This window comes from Schistocerca gregaria, chromosome 1, assembly GCF_023897955.1.
Source record: "Schistocerca gregaria isolate iqSchGreg1 chromosome 1, iqSchGreg1.2, whole genome shotgun sequence".
NCBI classification, from domain to species: domain Eukaryota; kingdom Metazoa; phylum Arthropoda; class Insecta; order Orthoptera; family Acrididae; genus Schistocerca; species Schistocerca gregaria.
The window spans coordinates 539,179,573-539,199,832 of record NC_064920.1 but is presented as its reverse complement, the minus strand read 5'-3'; the positions used below and the strand labels follow the sequence as shown (position 1 = coordinate 539,199,832).

Here is a 20,260-nt window from a genome sequence, read left to right as displayed (position 1 = left end):
CTGTCAGAGATAAAACTTATCTGTCTGTTCTGTAGAGATACTGTCCATATAGCATTACATTTCATGGCTTCTGTTTTCCTTTTAAACTTTCCCAGACTTTGTGGTCTACCTCAAAATCAATAAAATTTATATTCCTGTGCGATCCATTTGTTATTGCCACCAATTCCCCTGTGCTTCAAAAAGCAAGATATTTGGCAACTCATTTACAACTATACACTGGGAAAACTGACTCATGTATAAAATACTCACGTTATTTCATTGAGAGAATGGAAAGGCTGACCTTAGCTCCTAAAGATGTTCTTGTAAGCTTTGACATAGTGTCTTTATTTAATATAATTCCAGTTTTAAGTCATGAACAGTACAACAGACATTTTACCCAGGAATTTAGGCATTGCCTTATTTCTAGTCAGTTCCTATGGGGCAATAAATTCAATGAACAAATCAGTGGTGCTGCAATGGGTAACATACTGGATCCCGTGATCACTAGTTTTTAGACAGAATATTGCTAACAGTCAGCTATAGAAAAAGCAAATAGGAAACTATCTCAATTATGTTTGTGGATTATGCTTCTGTGGTTTGGTCACATGGTAGATAATGTGAAAAGAATTCTTTCATTATATAAATAATATAAATAAAAAAATCCAGTTTGCCATGGAAATTAAATATGACAACAGAATCGTCTTCTTGAATGTTGTAGTTGTGAGTCAGACTGATGAAAGGTCAGAAAATGAAGTTCTTGAGAATACCATAAATTCAAAAAGATGCTTACATAAGAGCTCCAATCATCATACATAGCAAAAAAGAGGTGTCACTAAAAGTCTTGCTGGCAGAGCCAAAAAAATTGCCCACCAGAATACGTACACACTGAATTAGAACATCTGAAGCAGAGCTTCCAGAAAAATGACTATTCAGGAAAAGAAGAAAATAGAGTTCTGCGACCAAATAAAAGTAGGCTGAAGGACAAGGATGAAACACAGTGATAGAAGAATACAGTTTCTCTCCTTTTTCTTAAAAACATGACTGATCAAAGAAATGCATAACTGATGAAATCAGTAAGATTTTACAGAAACATAACATCAGGCCCATTTTTAGATCAACAAAGAAATTAAGTCAACAAGCCCTCAGTTCTATAAGGAAAAACATAGTCCTCTGTTGGCATGTGGGTTATTTAAGTCTCTGATAAGGTCCACATTAAACTACAAAGAGAGACATAAAATGCATCTGAAGGGCACAAAAATATTTGTTAACTAGGGACAGTAAAAATAATCAGCAGTGGCTCAGCATGTTCTTCAGTTAGTATACCATGAGATAATGATTTCCAAAACCAAAATTTGCAGTGATGAACTATTATCTGTAGCTATGTACAGAAGCCTTCAAAATATATAAACATGAATCAGTTTTAACAGAAAAGAAGAAGCCATGAAACTTAACAGTAGCTCTACAGAGTCAATAATTTTATCTTTAACAATAATGGAAATTCTTGGTTGAACCAATATGTAAAATAATAGGGAGGCAACCATTCACCTTGGACTGATGTGTGGAGCATAGAAACACATAACAAAAAACAGTATTCACACTAGCTTTTGAGCTCTTGCTCTTCTTCTAGAAAAAGTACATTCATTCACATACACAAACATGTGGGTGTCTGTATGTGTGAATTTGTGTGTACTTTTGTTAGAAAAAGAGCAAGAATCAATAGAATACTGTTTTCCGTTATGCGTTTCTATGCTCCACACATCAGTGTACTGTTGGTCAGTGATTGCTCTTCCCTTATTTGGCACAAGTTTTAGCTTTGACAGAGAACAGTCCAATAATTAAACTTTTCTTTCACAAGCATTTTCTTTGCTGGGCATGCCTCTTTTTCATGATATTTAAGTCACTCTCCAAAATCTAACCCATCAGTCAGCAACACTCAACAGATCCAAGAGCACCTCTGAAGATGATTAACACAGCTTTGGATGAAACTTTAGGAACAGTAGAATTGTATAGACTACAGCCATACAACCTGGCAGATTCACCAGAACTAAATACATTTAAAGTTTGTGGAATAGATTTAAGACTAGGGAAAGAGAGGTCAGGGGGAAAAAGACAGTAAATATGGACAAAAGAGCTTTGATAATCACAAAACAGAATGAAATGGATTATAGAACACTCCAGAAGTTAGAGATTCTTTTGATATTGCAGCCTGCATCAACACAGGGACATACTTACCAGATTTACTGCCAAGGAAAGAGGCAGAGTTCTTCAGAAGCAGGACTGAAATCAGAGTACTAAATAATCAATATTGTATATTTCAGTTGATGACATCAGACTTAAATATTAATTAGTATTCATTCCTTTAATTAGATGCCCCTGGCTGCCATTTTCATGTTTGTCTTCCTTGTTTAACTCCAGAAATGTTTAAAACGTGGTGGTGAGACATTTCTCAATTAATTTTTTGTCACATAGTCCATGCTTTTATAACTGCTTCCACTCCAAAATTTACTCTCTTACTTACCATCAACAATCTCTATTCCAGCATAAGCATTGGTAATACCTAATTCAGTAACAGGAGAGACACTTGTGAGCTGAGGCATATTCAACACCAACACCAATCTGTTCTCACCACATAAGCATGGCATACAAAAAGTTGTCAGTATAAATGGGTTTAGATACAGATCTATAGTAGAAAAAGACGATATCTTTTTGTACAGAATGTTCTGTAGAATAACAAGGCACCTGGATCACTATGCGTTATCAGCAACCATTTTCTTTTCGGGAACAGTATGTTATAACTCATAAAGGGGGAATTTTTTCCACGACAAAAGTTTTTCTGCCACCACTGGGTTTAAATTGATGCTCAGTATTTTTATTATATTTTATCAGTCTCCATCATGCATATTTCTGTCACTATGCTGTGTAACACATTCTTTTTTATCCATATTTCATCTCCATCTCTCTCCTTCTTTCCTGTCTTCTTTCATTTTATTGTTTGGTTGTTGGTTTTCTCTGTTTGTTAGTCTCCCTTATTTGAGTTATTTCTCTGGACCTTTGAGGTACTATTTTCTGTAGTCTTTTCTTCTAGTGTACCACTAACTTTCTTTCATTTTCTGTGATTGCCTTGGCTAATTCTTCTTTTCATTTTATTTATTTATTTATGGTACTTTAAGTTCGTATGCCCATAGCGATGACTTACTAAAATTCTTTTATCACACTTCAGTTATCAGATTTTCTAATCTCATGTGTTTCATTCCATAATTAAACATCCTTTATTGCTCTACAGTCTACAGTTTCTCTCTTGGGCCATAGTTGAAGAATGTCTTTTGAAATTTACAACTTCTTAACACCATTCTCTACATATAATTTTTTTTGATCCTTTACAGAAAGTGGTTATCCTTTCATGTGTATAACATGAATTTTTGTCACTTCTCAAGCTGTTATAAGGAAATTTTGTCTATGTAAGTAAGTTGTATATCTCTCTCTGTGATCACAAGAAGTATCATGTATGTGCCCTTGATGAAATTTTTATACAAACAGGGCAGTAGATTAGCTTGTAAGTGCTATTTACAGTTAATAAATAATTACAAAACACAAGAATTTTAAGATTAAAAATATATTTCTTATATTTTATTTTACATTTGTAAAAATGATACATTTTTTTATACTGAAGGACACTTTTTGTTTTTTTTTAATGTATCAACCACTTTAACAAATGATAACAATTGTTACTAATGAATTGATACTAACACTGTTAGTGATGTTAAGTCCAGATCTACAAGAACAGATGAGGACATTTCATAAAGTTGCACTAAACTAAACAATATTTTTAAAGCTTAAATGTTATATTGCCCTATAGTTTGTATTAACAAAACCTTTGTGCTTAAAGAAAATATTATTTACCTGAAAAAATTGCCATTTAGTAATTAATTGGACAATGGCAATACAAAAAATATGAACTCTTTTTGTAAAATATAAGTTTGTATTCTGAAGAGCATCATGCTCTGAAAGTAAGAATAGTTCTGGGACAGAAGAAAAGTTATTAAGAATATCCCTTCAGTCACTGTTTTGACATTACTGGTACAATTATATTTAATGTGGTTTCCAGAATTATTGCATTATAAAATTGGGTTCATTCTGATTATTCTTTTCCACTCTAGCCAAACTCCAGATTTATTGAGAAGATTGTAGCACAATGATAAATTAATCATTAAAGCACTAATTAAAAAGATGTGTACATAATCAGGAAGGTGCTTTACACAGTCAGAATACTGGCTGATACTACTAACTAAATAAAAAGCACAAACCATGTAGCAAAAAACTATTATAAGACATAACAGATAAAATAACTGTGGGCAAGAGGAGGAATTGAGATGCATGAATGGCATACTCATGAACTTATTATAAGGGCTTCTGAAATTAATATTACTAGCAATAAAATGTGTGACACTAGCAATTTTAAATTCATTTGAAGAGGCAAAATTCAGACCAAGGAAGTAAAAATGCTGTTTGTGTACATTGAGAGACTTGTTTCCCAGTGTTGCACCTTTCATTACTTTTGCTGACATTTTAATAAATTAAATTCACACCTTTGCAACTGTCACAAAACATTATCATTAACGCTTTCTGCATAATAGTGTTGTATTTCTCTTTTTGAAATAACTTTGTTATTATAAACTTGCCTGCTTTAGTACAGCTTTTATGGTTTATTTATTTGCACAGAAAGATCTCATGACTATTTCAGGACTATTCGCCCTTTATTACCAATGTCACAGTACAGTTATTACTTTGTCACATAATAGGTGGCACATAGGATAATAATGATTAGTACTGTTTTTAAGGAACTTGCTAGTTATGATTTCAAATGTGTAGCATAGGAAATGTGATATTCAATCAAAAGAAAACATCTGAGGAAAATTTACATCTAACAGTCAGTTTCTGAAAAGATATCTTTTATTTCTGATAGATTTTATGTAAATATCAGCTCCAGATATTTAAGAAATAGCAAGGTAATAGCACTGATGAGAAAGTAAAAACATAAAAGCTCATGATTAAAAACAATAAAGGTAATCTTGATAAACAGCAATGAAAATCATTTTACATATGAACCAATTCAGTCACATGTTTTTCAGATATTTATTTAATTTCAAACAGATAGATTGGAGACTATCAACTTCAAATGTTTCTTTTCAGTGGGAAATAACTTTATAAGAAAGTGGCATTTATCATAAAATAGACCATTATTTTCTTGTGGACACTTGTTTAACTCTGTTTTTCATCATCTGCTTTACAGAAAATTATAGTGTTTTTTTATAGTGATCATTTTCCTTTGGGATTGTATGGCTTTGTTATCAATACTGTTTGGCAGTGCAAAAAGTTAGAGCTTGAAATTATTTACATATTTACAAAACATTTTACAATTATTGAAAATTAAAAGTGATGTTATTGTTACACTTCCAAAAATTCTCAAAAATATAAACTGTTAAATTTTTAAATTAATATCTGGAGTAGTGTACACAGGTTCTGACTTTCAATCAGTTATGTTTACTAGGTAAAACACGCATTCAGACATAAAAATCCAGAGTATCTCACATACACCACATTTTCATTTCAATAAGCTAAGTATTTGGTGTTCAGTTATTTGTGTTTGAAAATAATGGCAATAAAAATATTCTTTTAGATTCATATCAACATATCATTTCCACTTAGCTTACTGCAAAGGGGAAATACTATGTTTTACAGCAAGATGCAAGAACTTTGGCCCATTTTGTAATTGCTGTATTAATACTACCCATAGAAATATCAGAAATCCAAATCCCAATTTGAAAATTCATCTGGAGGGATGTCTAAATCCTTTGGATATGAATCAAAATTTGATGTGTCAGTAGGGCCTCTTATCTGAAAAAAAAAAAAAAGAAATTTGTTATGTGAAATAGTGAAGGTGCTGAGTCGCAGTAGGCACAACAAAAATATTCACACAATTACAGCTGTTGGCCATTAAGGTCTTTGTCAACAACACACACACACACACACACACACACACACACACACACACACACACACACGCATGCATGCACATATGCGCGCTCGCGAATCCTACTCGCACACATGTCTGCAGTCTCAGGCAACTGAAACCGCTACATGGTGAGTAGCAACTTTCCTTCTCCAATATTGTTACATTCAATCCTGGATTTTCCTTTGTTTGATTATATGAAATAGTACAAGGGCTATAGCAGCTACTATTTATTATTTATCTATGTTATTAAAAAAGAACACCAGCTCTTTGTTACAGTAATAGTGCTTTGGTACCACAGATTGTCTACACCTTAATAATTGCTTTGTTAGTGGAGGATATGAAGTACTTCACATCTTAATGAATTATGAGACAGAAATGATGGTCAGTAATTGCCTTCAGGAAGTGAATTGTGCAGTATTTCCAATGGATGTGTATAAGAGTAAAGGTTATGCACATCCTAACTAATAGTTCCTCCGTGTGGGAGGGGAACATTACAAAGGAAAGGCTCATCTATCCTCATGTTCTCTGCATGTGGGTTTCTCTTTCTCATCCCGGGGTCTGAGTGACCTGCCTTTTCTTTTTAAACTTCCCAGATGTACCCCTCTCTCTTCCCAGAGGAAGAAACTAATAGTTCTGACAGCTAGGAAGCGCATCACTTCTGTTTTTATATGTGCCTATCAGCAACTCTGAAGGCAAGTAGGTCTACAATGGTTGGTTGGTTTTTGGGAGGGAACAAAACAGCAAGGTCACTAGTCCCATCAGATTATGGAAGGATGGGGAAGGAAGTCGGTCATGCCCTTTCCCAGGATCCATTCTGGAATGTGTCTGAAGTGATTTAGGAAAATCAAGAAAAACCTAAATCAGGATGGCTGTATGCAGGTTTGAACCATCATCCTCCCTAATGCGACTCCACTGTGCTAACCACTGCGCCACATCACTCAGTTCTTTTGATACATATTTTAAATTAAGGCACATAGGTAATGTAGTGCATAAAATATGTCTTCCTTTATGTACATGAAGCAGATTTTAAAGAATGAATTTCTGAATTAGCAGACCAACAACTAAATGCATTAAATGCAGGTATGGTGATATTCATACTATCTGCACCCTATCTAACTGTATTGCTCTATGTAAAATTGATTGTAATGTCACAAAGTTATGTGCTGTAGAGTAGATCATGCTGATGTTTTATGTTCTCATTCTTGTTTGTTTTAAAATGACTTTTTCATGCAATCAAATAGAGTAACTAACTTTCTTTAGCGCCTTTATCAAACAATTGTAACAATCCATGTAATCACAAATGGTACTAAGCAGTGCAGTGGTTATTGTTAAGCAGCATACAGAGACAGTTTCTAAAAGTTGTTTCTCTTTTATCAGTCTATATATTATCTCTTTTCATGTCCATGAAGGTTCTTCTTGTTGATGTAACACAATGGAACAGAGTGAATAAATGGATATCGCTCCACCACATATCTGATTTTCACTATTCAACTGCTCTCTAATTACACTGGTACTATTCTGTGCTTTTTACATCACCTTATTTCTACATTTTTCTTGTATTTGCCTTTTCTGTTTGGTTTTGATTTGTCTTTACATCAGCATCATCTCCCAATTTTCTTCCTTGTATTTTCTTCTTATTTTCAAAATGTATTCCCTTCTTTTATCTCTGCTTCCTTGTCCCATTATTGTCACCTTTTCCTCCAATATCTTGCTTTCATCTCTGATTACAGTTCAGCTTTTGCATCTTAACTTACATAACAAACTTTAATGGCTGCTTTTTACTAAAGTTCTGGATATAGAACTATCAATTTTATAGTCCATTATTATGAGGCTAGTCTGGAATGTAGGGACCATTTTGGATAAAACTCATGACAATGTTTTTTCAAATCAAAATTTATTTTTACAAGAAAGACCATAGTGTGGACTATTTTTCTACATAATAGTCACCATCATTTAGACATCTGTCATAGTGGGAGAACACTACACAGTGCTATCTTCACTGGCATCATCTTTATAAGAAGAGGACATAGAAAGTTTATTTTTTGTGTTGTAATTGCAGTCAAAGCATCTTCTTCCAAAATCATGCTCAAGTTCAAGAACAAGTGGTACTCAGAAGGTGCTACACTGAGGCCATATGGCAGGTGATTGACCTGCTCCTAAGAAAATGATCAAATAAGGTGTTGAGTACACCAGCATAATGGGGAAGTGTATTGTCATGAAGGATCACAATGCCTTGACTATGCATTTCACACCTTATGTTTTGAATTACACTCTGTATTTTTCTCAGTGTTTCATGGTTTCAAATCACAGTGACTGTTTCACCTCTGGGAAGGACCTCAACAAGCAGAAAACAATACAAAGAAATAGTGTTCAATTGTGGATTCTTCACTGGTGGCATCATTCTTGGAAGAGGCATAGAAAAATTGGTTTCCCACTATGATAAATGTCTGAACAATAGTGAAAACTAAACAGAAAAATAATTTAAGAAATTATCTTTCTTGTAGAAACAAATTTTGGTTTGAAAAAATATTTTATGAGGTTTTTTTCCCAAAACATCTCATTTCATGAGATGTGTGCAGCAGAAAGTAATAGCTTGCACTATACGAGCTTCCCTGGAAAGTGCTGTCTCAAAATTTTAATAGTAAACCTCTCTGTGGTGCACAACATCTCTCTTGTAATGTCTGCCACTGATGTTTGTTGAGCATCTCTGAAATGCTCTCAGACTGACTAAATGACCTCATTAAGAAATGCACTGTTCTTTTTTGTATGTCTTCTATTAGTCCTATCAGATACGGATCCCAGCCTGATGAACAATACTCAAGAATCAGTCAAACAAGCAGCTTATAAGACATTTTATTCATGCGTGAGTTACATTTCCTTAAGATTCTTCCTATGAGCCTCGGTCTGACTTGTGCTTTTTTTGCTATTGTTCCATTTGGTCGTTCCACTTAATGTCATTCCTGACAGTTACTCCTATATATTTTACATTGAACACTGTTTCCAGCAGTTTGTTATCTATATTGCAGTTTTACACAAGTACATTTCTTTTCATACATATGCATAATATGTCACATTTATTTACATTCAGGATAAACTGCCAAAGCCTCCACAATTCACCAGTCCACTGCACATCATTCTGCAAATTGATACTATCTTCTGGCATTGTTACTTTCTTTTAGATACTTGCTTCATCTGCAAACAGTCTTAAAGAGCTTCCAACACTTTCTACTAGATCACTAATGTACACTGTAAACACCAACAGTCCTTTTACACTTCCTTGGTATAGTCCAGAAATTAGCTTTACATCTGTGGAAATTGTTCCATTAAGGGTAATGTGTCAAGTTCTATGTGCAAGGAAGTCTTCAATCCAGCCACTAATCTAGTATGACACTCATATTTTTTTCAATAACTGGAAATGTGGGATAGTGTCAAAAGCCTTCCTGAAGTTAAGGAACACAATGTCAACGTGAGTACCATTGGCTACAGCACTGCAGATCTCTTGGTGGAACAGGGTGAGGTGGCTTTCAAAGGTCTCTGTTTGCAGAATCCAGGTTGATTTTTATAGAGGAAATTTTCATTCACCAATAAGTCATAGTTCTTGAGCCAGAAACATGTTCCATAATTTTACAACAGATTGACATCAACAATATATGCCTATAATTACGTGAATCTGTCCCATGGCCCTTCTTTAAAATGAGAATGACTGCATATTTTTCCAGTTGCTGGGTACCTATTGATGCTTCAGCGATCTATAGTAATCTGCTGCTTGAAGGGGAACAAGTTATTTTGCATCTGTCTCATCTGGTCCTGATACCTTTCAAGAACTAAGTGACTGTCCTTGCTTTTCTATTCTGTGATCAGTTATCTGCTATTTGCCTGTCATACAATGACTGAAAGGAGGGAATGTGTCACAATCTTCCAAACTGAAATAATTCCGAAACACCTGAATTCAGTTTCTGGCCTTCTCTCTGTTATCTTCCATTTCAGTGACTGTGGTCACTGAGATAATGAATCAAGACTTTCGAACTGCTTACTGATTCTGTGTAAGAGCAAAACCTATTAGGATTTTTCATCAGACTGACAAAATTTTACTTTCCAAGTTACTGAACTCTTCTCTCATTGCTTTCCTTACGCTCATTTTCACTTTGTTCTACCTTTGTTTGTTAGCTAGGTTTCTGACTTCTCTAGAATCTGGTGAAAGTTCTTTGTTCACATAGCAGTTTTCTAACATGCCTATTAGACCATGATGGGTCTTTCCCATTCTTCAAGACCCTGCTTGAAACATACCTTTCTAATGCATATTGAACAATAGTGCTCCACATCTTTGTCCTCATGACTGAATATTTGATGCTGACTACTCATATACTTTGCAATCGGTATCCTGCCACTCCTGCTGAGCAAAAATATTTACTTACTTTTCTGAATATTCCTCATAAAACCCATGATCATTGTTGCCATTACAGCCTTATGATCACTGATGCCTTTTTCAGTGTTAAGCGATCCAATTAGTTAAGGTCTGTATGCTGCTAGGAAGTCTAAGACATTTCCTTCATGACTTGGTTCTCCATGTGCTTGAAGTAATATTTGGACAAGACATGGAGAATCATGTCACGCAAATCCCTAACATGATTTTCCAAATCAATGACACCTGGAAAGATGACATCTCTCCCCCCCCCCCCCCCTCTCCCACCCCCCTCTAACACTCTCCATTACAACAATATGATGAGAAAAGTTATTAACGATAATATTGTGCTAGTTCTTTCTCTCTGAAGCCCTCTAGTACTACAGCTCCTGACCCAGGCAGTCTATAAAACATCAGATTACCATTTTTGACTCATGTTTGATGCTTAACTTCGCCCAGATTGATTCATGTTCATATATTGTGGTAACGTCACTAGATATTATTGGGTTCTTTACTGCAACAAATATACCACCACTATTGGTGATTATCCTGTGCTTATGATAAATATTCGTATATTTGCTTAGGATTTTACTGCAATCCACTGCTGGTTTCAACCAACTTTCTGTTGTTAATATCATCTGGGCATTATAAACTTCAATAAACAATAATAATTCTGAGAGCCTTCCTTGGATGTTCATGCAGATTACTAATGTCATATTAACCATTTCTATAACTAATCTATGAGTACACTCTGAGATTGTGGCTATTGTAACTTCAGTTTTGGTAAACAATTCATTCCTAATTCCAAAAGAGAGTTTCTATTACCTAAAAATCCCCATTTGCATGACACATGTTCTCCACTACTGTAGTAGCTGCTTCCTGCGTGTAGTACATAAGGGGAACAATACAATTCTGCACCATATAGTGGAGGTCAACAAATTCACATCCAATGCCATTGTTGAGACAAATGAGCCTCTGATTTAGACCTTCCACTCTGCTGCATTACCAAATGGCTTCTCATAAAACTACCTGGGATTGATAGTTTGGAACCCTCATGATAGCTATACATTGGATCTAATTGCAACAAACAGATCTGACCTATTTCCAGATATCTACACATTAAAACATTCATGTTTTTCATTTTTTATGAAAATTTCCATAAAGAACAATAAACCATTTTATTTGAAAATGTTTTCACAATGTGGAGATATAATTTCATTACTTAGCACTGCTATATTTTGGCAAACCACTACGAAGCAGTCATGCTTGAATCTCCCATCACCCTCCAAGGTCAGCTTACACTCTTCATTGTACAGTCTGGAACTGAGCTCAGGAAGTTAGCAGGAATGCATGAGTGCTACTTTTATGGGACAATGTGATTATTACCAACAGGGCTTTTGGAATAATTGACAGAAAAGCAAGAATAATTGTACAGGGCAGAAATGCAGAGGATCTGGCATTAACTGCCCTTATACTCACCCAAATTTCCTCATTTAAGTATGCACCTGTGACTTATTGTAATGTAAGAAAGATCATTTTCTGCATTAATGAATGTCCCAGCAGACATATGCATGAGCCTAAATGAGGAGAATTTGGATTATTATGTATTTACCATATGGCTTTTAGTGCTGGGAGTTTTCAAAGAGATGCTTAGCAGCTTGACTTCAATGCAATACTTTTGATTTAAGGAGAGGGGCTACATCTTTAAGAGAACTGGTATCTTGAGGAAAGACAGGTATTTGGAAGGAATTGGCTGTGGCCTATAGTAAGGGAAAAGCCCCAGCATTTGCCTAAATTGAAAATGAGAAACCACAGAAAACTGTTTTGCAACTTGTTGGCAGATGGATTTAAACCACTTCACTCTTAAATCCATGGATTTTTAGCTGAGCAGCTCAACACCCAGAACTACTGCAAGTTGGTGGGGAATTTTGAAAAACTGGTTGTTGTACATTGCTTTCAAATAAAATAAAATAAAATGCATCACAATAAGACACCAATATTTGACATAGCATGTTTTCCCTTTAATTGTGCACTTCTGTCATTCAGTAGTCAATAACTGCATGCATATTTTAAGATTTAATTGTGCGTGGGATTGCTAGCTTTAGTTATTATAGTATTACAAGAGCATAAATAGATTTTGGACGCAAGAGGCAAGGAGGGATTCAGGGTGCTGTTGGCTTGGACAAATTCAAGCAGCCCACTGAAAAAATCTTTTAAAAACAACCAAACTATAGAATCTGTTGTTGTCATGTACCCCTTCTGCTCTCCACAAACCCCTCCCATATCAGAAATGGTTTTCATAACTGAGCACCACACGGGTGACCATATTGGGTGAAATACTGATAGAATACTGAGCATATGATTCAAGAAATGCAACCATCATCACTTGGGTGATATTTTTGTTGATCAAGATGAATTTTAGGAGACAGAGACAAATTCAAGTGACTTGAAGGTCTCTAAGGCATGCAGCCAGGTTGACTGGTCGTTGTAGAACTGACGTCAACAGGAGTAACCTGATGATGATGGCATGTTACGTCATCGAAAATTCATTCTACAACGACCAGTCAACCCGGCTGCATGCCCAAGAGACCTTCAAGCATCTCATTCGCCAAGAAAATCTATGAACACACATAAAATTCAAGTGAATTTATGCACAGATTTTGATGTAACATTATTTGTAATGATATTTACCACTCTGCTGCCTTGTGAAATACTGAAATATTACAGCTCTAAATTTCTTACAGTGTCCAAATAATAACTCCAGTGCTAATATTACATTGCTGTAGATATGTTATTGGGCTACCATAGCAGTGCATACATATTTTTAACTTATCATAATGCTAACAGAAAATAAAAATAGTGCCACCACACAACATCCATGTACCGGCAGGCCTTGAAGTAGTTATCATCAACCAGCAAAAATGTGTAAAGTAAACCTATTTGCAGACAGTCAAAGACAGAACATAGCAGCCAAATTTCAGTCTAGAAGCAGTCACAAAATAACTAGCATAGTGAAACCAGGTGCAAAGTTTTAGGCAGTGACTTCCATGAACCATGATATGAAAACGGTAACAACAAATAACGACTTTTTCATGTTCTTCATCTTCTCTGTTCCACATCGACATGACTTGCCATTCTGGTTGTGTGCTAATAAAGAAGAGTGAAGTGCAAATAAACAAATCGTAAATATATGGACAAGATTTAAAAATGTTATATTTGTGGACATAAACTGCGTAGAAAGAAGATTCCACACATCTCATGTCTTACGTCTCAACAGACTAGGGAAGGACTTAGTTATTAAACATATCCAACAAATAGTGAACAGCATATTGAATGTGGAGTGTTCTGCAACAGAGGCCATCCCTCTCAAGGACAAAAATAACTAATACTTGGGAAAAACAATCATGAAATGCCAGGTCAGTGAAACAATACATCAGCAGAAGAAGAGCAATGTTTTTTTTTGAGACAATAAAACCTTCCACCAGCAGAACACCAGATGCAAGTGTACAGCAGAAGTCAGTCCACACAAGAGTAATTTATCACTTTTGCACTATAATGTACAGTTTGTAGGAAACAAAATAGATGCTTTTGAATCATTTATCACAGCACTACCTCCACATGTAGTAGTAGTTACAGAACACTAGAAAACAGTGAAAAACAGTCAATGTTGCAAATTAGAAGGCTACAACCTACCTACGTTCTACTGCTAAACACACAATATAGGTGGTGGTGGTGTTGCCATCTACCCAAGAAAATGTGTGTTGACAATGATATCAAAATTGTAATTTTTAAAATCACATTTTGCACTGTTCCTTTCTATATTATAGTTGTATATAGATCCACCAGTGGCAACTTTGATGCTTTCCTGAAATCACTTGATGGAGTTTTAAGTAAATTAATGTCAGGCTGTACAGGTGTAAATCTTGTTATACTGGGAGATATGAACACCAACATTTTACATGACGGTCAGGAAAGCAAATGTTTTACAGATTGTATCCTGTCTCATGGCGCTAAAGATCTTCTTGGACTAGTACTCACCAGAATAGCTAACACACATAGTAGTTCAACTGGTCATGTTATCACAAATTATGACCACATCATGTCCACAGACATAATAAATGGTCACCTCTCAGATCATTTAGGCCAAACACTACTACTAAAACGTAATACCAAATTCAAACCAAGAAACATGTATGAGCACAGGCGAATATTATCTGCAAACAACATTGCTACACTAAGACACAGTTTAAGCCAGGAATAATGGGAATCAGTTGTGACTACCATTGGGGTCAACAATAAATGGAACATGTTCACAGAAATTATGACTGAGCACTTAAATACAGCAATGTCATTAAAAAAAAAGTGAGTATCCAGCAAAATCAACCTTCAAAATCAAAACCTGTGCCATTCGAATTTAAAACAAACGATGTGAAAGAAAAAAATGGAAGACATGTATAGCTACACAGACTGACTAACTCAGAGTTACATAAAAAACACTACAAGCAGTACAAATATAAGTATCACAAAAAGGAGATTAAAATCAGAAAGAATCTGCCAACAGATATGAGGTTCAGGTGACCTTTCAAAGACTTGCTGGTCAATTGTAAATAAAATCAGAAGTAATTAAGTAATTAAGCAATGAAACAGATACTAAAATTAATAAGGTACAGTTAACTGTGAGTAATAAAGATATCTCTGATCCTCTTCTAGTCAGCAATATTTTTAATAATTACTTCATAGACACTGTCAAAAATGTGTCTCTATGAAACAAGATATATGACACTCATTTGAGTCCTGTAACAAAGAGAACTGCAGTACACTACCTGCAGTAAGCACATATGACATTAGTAGCTTATTGATAACCTCAGAAACAAAAAATCAGCAGGATTTGATGAAATTTCTCCATGTCTTTTGAATAAATGTAAACTCAAACTAATGAAACCACTTGTTCATCTAATAAACTATGTTCTCTAAGATGGTGTGTTCCCTGACAAGCTGAAACTGTTAGTGAAATCAGTACAAAAAAGGGAGAAATAAAGCATGTACAGAACTACAGACACATTGCCCTAACCTCAACTTTCAGCAAACTGATAGAGAAAAGAATGTAAAAAAACTTGGAACATTACAACAATGCTGACATATTAAGTAATTTACAGTGTGGTTTCAGAAGAGGTTGAAGTACCACGTCAGCAGCAGTGCAATTTGTCTATAATGTACTTGAAAAAGATAAATGAAAAATCCCAAGCAGCAGGAGCATTCCTGGACCTCTCAAGGATTTTTGATAGAGTATACATCATGATGTGCTCTTACCAAAAATTGCTAAGAGTGGTGTCACTGGAAAACTCATGCAATCGCTATAAATATATTTAAAGGGTAGACAACAGTGCATGGAAATTATGTACTCTAATCGAGAAAGACTGGATAGGAGAAGGTCAAGTATAAGAAATATACAGTTTGGTGTTCCTCAGGGTTCTATTTTCGCCCCCCCCCCCCCCCCCCCCCCACACACACACACATTTATCATGAATTACAATGTAATATGAAATAATGTAAACTAAAAAGAATTATAAATGTAAAAACTTTATACTTAGTTGCAAATGCAAATGCATGTAAAATTATGTGTTGTGAGCAATGAATTGAATTGAACTGAATTGACCAAGCTTATTCATAATCAAAATAACCACGGGTGTACTGCCGGTCTATAGTGTCCAACGGGCACAATATTTCGGCGATCAAACATGCCGCCATCATCACGTGAACTGACGGACTGAGCTCCTGTGAACGTGCCGGCACGGAGATCCGTACGCTATGGCTGCTCAGGGGGAACTGGGTTCGGTCGCGGCGGCGGCCGATTTAAATACCCTCCGCCCGCGGCGCGCTCCCTCCGCCGTCAGCGCCCCGCGCCACGGTAGCGCGGTGGAACAGATTGCGACGGCGTCTGACATGACGTCGGGGTGATGGCTCTGTCCGCCGTGGTCGTCACAACTATGCGTTTGCTCGATTTACCCTTGATTAACCCAATCGCTGGTTCCCAAGCCTTGCTAAGATTATAGCCACAGTCACGGTTTATGAGGTCGTCATTGGTGCGAATTTCGATGGCCTCTCTAACAACGCTGTCCCAGTATCTCGACGTCTGTACCAGAATCCTCGTGCGGTCATACTCCATAGCGTGATTTTCCGACAAACAATGTTCAGCGACCGCCGACTTGCTCGGATACATCAGTCGAGTGTGCCTCTGGTGTTCACGGCATCGATCCTCGACGGTACGCATCGTCTGACCAATATACGACTTGCCACATTGACACGGAATCTGGTACACGCCGGCCTTCCTCAAACCGAGGTCATCTTTGGCGCTCCCCACCAGTGCACGAGTTTTATTCGGAGGACAAAACACAGTTCCGACCCGGTGTTTCTTCAGAATGCGGGCGATTTTCCCCGAGAGTGCGCTTGTGTATGGAATAAATGCAGTGCCTACCTCCTCCCTCGTGACTTCATCCATCTCAACAGGTTGTGTTGCAGTGGTTGGGCGGAGAGCACGTTGGATCTGCCACTCTGAGTACCCACTTTTTCGAAACACAGTTCTCAGATGTTCTAATTCCTGGGGTAGACTCTCTGTGTCAGAGATAGTGCGCGCCCTATGTACTAGAGATCAGTGTGTGTTGTCTTTCGATACACCCCATGACCTAGGGTGCCGTCAGCCCTTCTCCTGACCAAGACGTCAAGGAAAGGTAATTTACCCTCCGTTTCAGTCTCCATAGTGAATTCACCTGGGTGTCAGCTGATTCCGCCCATAAGAAGGCTACGGGACGTCAAACAGCTAAGTTCTCACGTCTCCTTGACAAACCATCTCTGCAGGTCCCGTGTAAGACTGTCATCAATTTGAGTGGCATGGTGTTGAGTGATGATGTAGTCTCGGTTTTGCAGAAAGGTCTCAACTTCGCTCCCACCCCCAAGTTCAGTCCGGTCGCAGAAATTGTTAGTGCTGTTGAACAGGTTGCAGCTCGACTTCCGCCAGAATCAGCCGAGGAAATACGTCGTGAAACTTGTCGTGCGTTGACGAAATCCAAGCCGATGAAGTCAAATATCAGCAGTAAAGAGAGGGCGGCCATTCGTGATCTGTGGGAACGCTCTGAAATTGTTGTCTTACCTGCTGACAAAGGCAATGCTACAGTTGTTGTCTCCCATAAGGACTACACTGATAAGATGCAGAGCCTGCTAAATGACGATTACTACTGGAAGATCAGCGTTGACCCTACAAAGAAGGTGGAGAACAAGACAAGGGTTCTTCTCAAGGACGCAGATTTACCGGAGGGTGACGCTAAGAAATTGTTACCCCAAGGTCCGGTACCGCCTAGACTATATGGACTCCCGAAGGTTCACAAAGAGGGGGTACCATTACGCCCTATTGTCAGCAACATCAGGGCACCTACATATTTGTTGGCCAAATACCTGACGGGAATATTAAGTCCTTATGTGGGTAAATGCCCTCATCACATCCGTAATTCCGTGGATTTTGTTAAACGCCTTGATAGCTTCAGGTTGGATGAGTCAGATATCATGGTGAGTTTAGACGTCGTTTCCTTGTTTACGAGGGTACCCCTGCGAGAGTCGCTAGAGTTGATTGGTCAGAGGTTTGACGAGAATACCACTGAACTTTTTAGGCATGTCTTGACTTCCACGTATTTTCTTTTTAATGGAGAATACTACGAACAAACGAAGGGAGTCGCCACGGGTAACCCACTCTCACCGGTGGTAGCGAATTTGTACATGGAGAACTTCGAGGAGGAAGCCCTGTCGTCATCCGAATGGAAACCTACTTGCTTTTTCCGTTACGTGGACGACACGTTCGTCGTCTGGCTACATGGTATGGATAAACCCCTTGACTTTCTTACACATCTAAACTCCATACACCCCAACAGAAAATTCACTATGGAGACTGAAACGGAGGGTAAATTACCTTTCCTTGGCGTCTTGGTCAGAAGGGCTGTCGGCACCCTAGGTCATGAGGTGTATCGAAAGACAACACACACTGATCTGTATTTGCACGCAGACAGCTGCCACCACCCTTAACAGAGGAATGGGGTACTTAAAACTCTAGTACATAGGGCGCGCACTATCTCTGACACAGAGAGTCTACCCCAGGAATTGGAACATCTGAGAATTGTGTTTCGGAGAAAAATGGGTACTCAGAGTGGCAGATCCAACGTGCTCTCCGCCCAACCACTGCAACACAACCTGTTGAGATGGATGAAGTCACGAGGGAGATGGTAGGCACTGCATTTATTCCATACACAGGCGCACTCCCGCGGAAAATCGCCCGCATTCTGAAGAAACACCGGGTCGGAACTGTGTTTTGTCCTCCGAATAAAACTCGTGCACTGGTGGGGAGCGCCAAAGATGACCTCGGTTTGAGGAAGGCCGGCGTGTACCAGATTCCGTGTCAATGTGGCAAGTCGTATATTGGTCAGACGATGCGTACCGTCGAGGATCGATGCCGTGAACACCAGAGGCACACTCGACTGATGTATCCGAGCAAGTCGGTGGTCGCTGAACATTGTTTGTCGGAAAATCACGCTATGGAGTATGACCGCACGAGGATTCTGGTACAGACGTCGAGATACTGGGACAGCGTTGTTAGAGAGGCCATCGAAATTCGCACCAATGACGACCTCATAAACCGTGACTGTGGCTATAATCTTAGCAAGGCTTGGGAACCAGCGATTGGGTTAATCAAGAGTAAATCGAGCAAACGCATAGTTGTGACGACCACGGCGGACAGAGCCATCACACCGACGTCATCTCAGACGCCGTCGCAATCTGTTCCACCGCGCTACCGTGGCGCGGGGCGCTGACGGCGGAGGGAGCGCGCCGCGGGCGGAGGGTATTTAAATCGGCCGCCGCCGCGACCGAACCCGACTCGCTTGGTGACAGCCGTACTGTGCGGTGATCGCGTGCTGGGCTGCAGGAGCGCGTACGGTACTGCACCAAGCCACAGGAACCCGCTTGCGGGATCAGTCGCTTGTTTGTCCGCGCAGATCTGCCGGACACTTACTCGCACTGAGGTTTCCGAGCTCCTGATTTTCTAAAATCAGGAGCGGAGTTACAGGAAGATTGGAGCAGGACAGGTGGCTGATCTATCAGCAGCCTGTGGGCAAAAATTGTCGTGTTCCGCGAGTTGTGGTTTGGCGCGGTTTTGGCGCGCGTGTCCTTGCTGTCGCGGGCCGTTTTTTCGGCTGGCTCGAGTACTCCATCGCTGCCGCAGGTGCTCTACCTGCTCCCCCGAGGTGTAGGGCATTCACACGCCAGGGCCTGGTCACTGGCCAGATACCCGCGCGTGGTAGGCGTTAGGGTCGGTTCGGCACCGGATACGTATACGGTGCCAACGAAGGTGACGACCGACACTCTCTGGCAGCTTTTGACTTTGCATCCTTTTCCGGTCCGGGCATGGAAGACAGCGTCAGGCTGGAAGTGAATAGGACGACAGGGACTGGCTTCACCATCAGGCGTACAGACATGCAAGGGCTTGGCTCAATTCTGAGCAACCCTCTAATCCACAACGTCCTCCCTCACTTAGCCCCTTCAGAGGAGAGGAAGATTATGGCTAGGGTGATACGCACCGAGAAACGCAGGGAGAAGGCCAGACAAGAACAGTCTACAAAAAGAAAGGGTGAACGCAAAATCCTCCCGAAACCAACTGCCGACAAATCCACAAATATCAAACGACGGGCGAAGTCACCGAAGCGCGCCACCAGGGGAAGCAGAGGGACCGAAATGCCCCCTCTGTTCCCCCTGTTTACGCCGCAAGACTCGCCGACAAGTCCCACAGAACAAGTAGTAGCAGGCCCCAGCAAAGAGGTAGACCACAG

General features: G+C 38.7%; 1 protein-coding gene across 1 annotated transcript in view; it reads right to left on the bottom strand.

The window, feature by feature from the left end:
• Nucleotides 1-3,091: 3,091 nt before the first annotated feature.
• LOC126355586 (cGMP-dependent protein kinase, isozyme 1) overlaps nt 3,092-20,260 on the bottom strand; it is a 1,149,467-nt gene continuing 1,132,298 nt past the window's right edge. The window contains exon 14 of the mRNA XM_050005953.1: nt 3,092-5,874. Within this exon, the coding sequence (XP_049861910.1) occupies nt 5,779-5,874 (96 nt within the window). The 3' untranslated portion in view covers nt 3,092-5,778. The remainder of the gene's footprint in view (nt 5,875-20,260) is intronic.